The sequence below is a fragment of the Gavialis gangeticus genome, unplaced genomic scaffold (assembly GCF_001723915.1).
Source record: "Gavialis gangeticus isolate Ggan-Ray unplaced genomic scaffold, GavGan_comp1, whole genome shotgun sequence".
NCBI classification, from domain to species: Eukaryota; Metazoa; Chordata; order Crocodylia; family Gavialidae; genus Gavialis; species Gavialis gangeticus.
In genome coordinates this window covers 3,947,328-3,951,303 of record NW_017728960.1, presented here as the reverse complement: position 1 = coordinate 3,951,303, position 3,976 = coordinate 3,947,328, and the positions used below count along the sequence as shown (strand labels likewise).

The 3,976-nt window shown below is 65.9% G+C and overlaps 1 protein-coding gene across 1 annotated transcript in view; it reads right to left on the bottom strand.

Moving 5' to 3' along the window:
• The window catches only part of RUSC1 (RUN and SH3 domain containing 1), a 14,369-nt gene extending 10,749 nt beyond the window's left edge, over nucleotides 1–3,620 (bottom strand). Inside the window, exons 1-2 of the mRNA XM_019528074.1 lie at nucleotides 3,427–3,620; nucleotides 1,322–3,027 (exon numbers count right to left, since the gene is read on the bottom strand). Of these exons, the coding sequence (XP_019383619.1) occupies nucleotides 1,322–2,960 (1,639 nt within the window). The 5' untranslated portion in view covers nucleotides 2,961–3,027; nucleotides 3,427–3,620. The remainder of the gene's footprint in view (nucleotides 1–1,321; nucleotides 3,028–3,426) is intronic.
• Nucleotides 3,621–3,976: the final 356 nt, after the last annotated feature.

Sequence of the window (3,976 nt, the reverse complement as noted above, 5' to 3'; positions counted from 1 at the left end):
GGCAGCATAGGGCTAGCAGCTCGCGCCCCCTCTCTAGCCCCCCCAGGTGGTTCTCAGCCCTGCTGGAGCCAGGCACTCCAGCTGCAGGCATTTCATCCACCCTGGCTGCCCACCAGGAGCCAGAGAAAGGCCGAGCCCCAGGACAAGAGCGATGCTCTCTTCAGTTCACAGCAGGTGCTGCGGTGCCCTCAGAGATCCCAGCCCAGAGGCAGCCCCCAGCTCTCACGGGCGCGGGGAGGAAGCAGGCTCTCAGGGGGCGCAGCTCTAGGATCCAAGCTCCCTCCCGCATGCCCCCCTACCCCAGCTGTTCCTCACCCCCTGCCGCTTCACTGAGAGCCCCCTTCATCTTCACTGCAATGCCCTCTCTGCCCGCCTAGTGGAAGCCGGGTCAGATCCAGCCCTGCAAATAAACCTCGGGCTCCTGACCCACACAAGGCTTCGCTGGGCTATGCAAAAGCAGCTGGGGGTCCACAATGGCTCAGGGCATCACAGCTGGGGACCCCAGGATGTTCATTCTGAAGGAACTGGGCCGGGCACCTCCCCAAGTCAGGACACAAGGAGATGCCGCCAGCAGCAGGCTCAGCGCTAACCTGAGACCCCAGTGCCCACCTGCAGCCTGGCTCTGAGCGTCCCCTTCCTCTGCAGTCCGCTTGGCTCCAGGCCCTGGCCCAGGAGCGAGCGCTCAGCCACTGTCGCAGGGTGGCAAGCGGCAGCAGCGCAGAGGGAGGAGGGAGAGCGAGGGCGGGCACAGCGTGCCAGGAGCAGCTGGGAACAAGGAAGGCGAGGGCAGGACTCCCGTTCTTGCAGACAGCCCTCTGCCCGGTGCAGAGCAGCCCAGGTGCCCAGACATCGCCTGCACCACACAGCAAAAATCTGGGCAGCTCAGCGCATGGACACAGCATGCATTCGTTACTGCTCGGCCTGGCCCGCCCAGCCCTGGCCCCACGCACCAGCACCAGCACGCCTCCATGCACACCCGACACACTCTTCCTCCACCAGCACCCAGCAGTACCTGGCCCTGCAGCTCACCAGCCACAGGCCCCAGGGGAGCAGCAGGAGCAGCAGTGAGAGCAGAGGTGGCAGAGGGAGGGCTGTCGACAGAGATGGGGTGCACCAAGCAGCAGGGCCAAGGCCAGGGGGAGCAAACCCTGGGTCCAACCTCGTGGTGGGGGACGGGGTCACAGCTAATCTCCGGAGCTCCCCCACCCCCAAGAAACCGCCACCCCCAGGCCTGCTCGCTGGGTACCTGGGAGGGGGGCTCCCCTCAGGCCACCAAGGGGATGGGTTTCCTCTCCGTGTCGGCAGCCACCCGAGCTCTTACCCTCTTTGCAGATCCTGTCCCCTCTCTCGGCTCTTCCCAGCTCCTGGGGGTCCCCATCAGGCCCTCGGGGCCTCCACCCCGCAGCCTCCTCCTCACAGTCAGACCAAAACTGCTTCCTCCTGGGGGCACAGCCTCCCGCAGGCAGCCCCCTGTCCTCAGCATCACCGGGCAGTCCCTCTGTGATGGGCTGCAGCCCAGGCCGTGACTTCTTCCTCTGCGGCGGGTAGCTTTCCGCAGGAGCCACGGAGTGGCCTCCCAGTGGCAGAGCTGGTGCCCAGGTGGGGCCCTGCAGCCCCTCGCCATTGGAGGGAGCTCTGCCCACGGCTGCCTGCTGGAGCCCGGGGAGCTCCTGCAGCGCTGCTCCTTCCCCCCACGCCAGCTGGCCTCTCTGCTTGTTGATGGCATTGCGATAGCGGAGCTCCTTGAACGTGGTCACCTCCCTCTGGCTGGAACCAGGGGGGTTTGCCTGCTTGTCAGGCTGGGGCTGGGGCTGGGGCTGGGGCCTGGGCAGCTCCTGGCCCTGGGCGCTGCAGGCAATTAGCTCGCTGGGTGGTGGCAGCTCCGTGTCGGGAGAGAAAACAATCAGCCAGTCGCTCCTGTCCTTCTTGGCCTGCGCGAGGTGGGGTCCAGCCACGTTCCTCTTCCGTTTCTGAGCCAGCTCGTGGAAGGAGGTGATGTTTTTTCTGGCGGGGTCTCGGGGCGGCTCTCCCAGGCTGCCCATGGGCTCAGCAGGTGCCTCTGCTGGGCCAGGCTTCTCCGTGGCCACCCTGCTCAGCAGTATCTGCAGCCCTCTCTTCGGCCGCGGGGGCACGGGGGGTGGGCCGCTAGCTGGCCCAGGCATAGGCTGCGGGGCTCTGTTCAGGTTGAGGTCCAGCTGTCCAGGTGCTAGTGCACAGGTGCCCGGATGGGGGCTGCCCATGGCAGGAAGGGCGTTGCAGTTGGAATCCAGCTCCCCGCCGATGGCTGGGGGGGGGCGCTCCCCCGGGGTCTCCGGCATGTCCACGCTGACAGAGGTCGTGTCCGACAGGGAGTTGAGGGAGCTGCTGCTGCAGAGGCTGTCCGGGCTGCCCTGGGCCAGAGCCTCCAGGCACTCCCACTCTGGTGGGCTGAGGCGTGAATCTCTTCCATCCGGCACAACGGTGTCCTGCTCGGTTGGTGGTGCGGCATCGCGGGCATCTTCAATGGGGACGATGTTTGGCTGCGGGTCTGAGGACTGGGTCTCATCACTGGGGAACTCCTTGTAGTAAACAGAGACAGGGGTGTCGTCCAAGCTGAAATCTGAGCAGCTGCTGACAGAGGAGGAGGAGGCTGGGTCAGAGGGGGAAGCCAAGTTCTCCTCCACAGGCAGGGAGAGGAAATCCCCCAGGGCAGGCTGGTTCTGGAGACCTGACTTCAGCGGCTGCGACACGTGGGACTCGCAGCACCGGCACTGCAGCGAGGGGTTGTTGGAGTTGGCATCAACTTGCTCCAGGGCACCATGGGTCTCCTGGCAGTCGCTGCAGCCTGTCTGCTCTCGTGGTGCCGTGGTGACCGAGCCTTCTCGGAGCTCTGGGTGCCGGGAGAGGTGCAGCCCCAGGGAGACATGCTGCAGGTGGATGTGGTTGAGGTTGCACAGCAGGCCTTTCTTCGGGGACAACATGATGCCAGGGGGTTGGCGGTGCCCAGGTTCAGACACCACAGCCCAGCTGCTCAGATCATCCACCACCCTGAAAAAGGCAACATGTCTTCTCAGTCACAACAGGCAGCAGCAAGACAGAGCGAGCACAGCAGGGCAGACGGATGGGTAGAGAACGGGCAGGCTGCCCCCATGCAGCATCCACAAGGAGGGACAGGAGGGGGCTGTGGCTCCAGGCAGAGGGAGCAGGACCCTACCCGGGACACAGCTGGCAGAGACAAGGTGGCATCAGGAGAGGGAACGAGGACAAGAGCTCCAGACTGGACCCATCTCCTGGGGAGCAGCCTGCTCTGTGGGGCATAAAGGGTCTGTCCCCATCCCCTTAGCTCCAGCTGTTCTCTGGGGCTCTGGCCCAGGGGCTCCCTCAGGTGTGCCAGCAGCTTCATGGGCTGGCCTCAGATCTGCAAAGGCAGCAGCAGGCCTGAATTACCTCTGCCAAGTTGCAGCAGTCTGGACCTCAAGGAGACGACACCCTTGAAGCTCAGCTCGCCCTCAGCGTGGGCCCCAGGCTCTGTCTGAGGGTGCGCCCAGTGCCAGGAAGAAGCTAAAGGCTGAAGCTGCGTCTGGGGAGTCACTTGCTGCTGCCCTGCCTGTGCCCAGGCATCAGGGCAGCAGGAGGCAGACCTGGAAGGCATGAGGAGAGAAGTCACGGACAGGCAGGCCCCACACGAGACAGGCAGCGATGGGCCCCACCGGCATCGCCTGGCACCTCACCCGCGGCCCGTGGGGCTGGTGCTCGGCCGAGGCTGCTGCACCAGGGCAGCCATGATCTCAGGCTCTCCCTCCCGCAGCTGCCCTGCACCCGGCTCCAGCCCCGGCCCAGGCTCCGCAGCAGAAGGGGAGCCGGGCAGGCCCGTCCCCGAGAGCCCCTCGCCTCTCCCGCAGGCCGATCGGGCACCGCCGCCAGGCTGGCGCCGCCACAGCGGCCTGGCAGGAAAATACCGCTGGCCCCCCGGCCCCCCCCCCGTACCAGCCAGCCT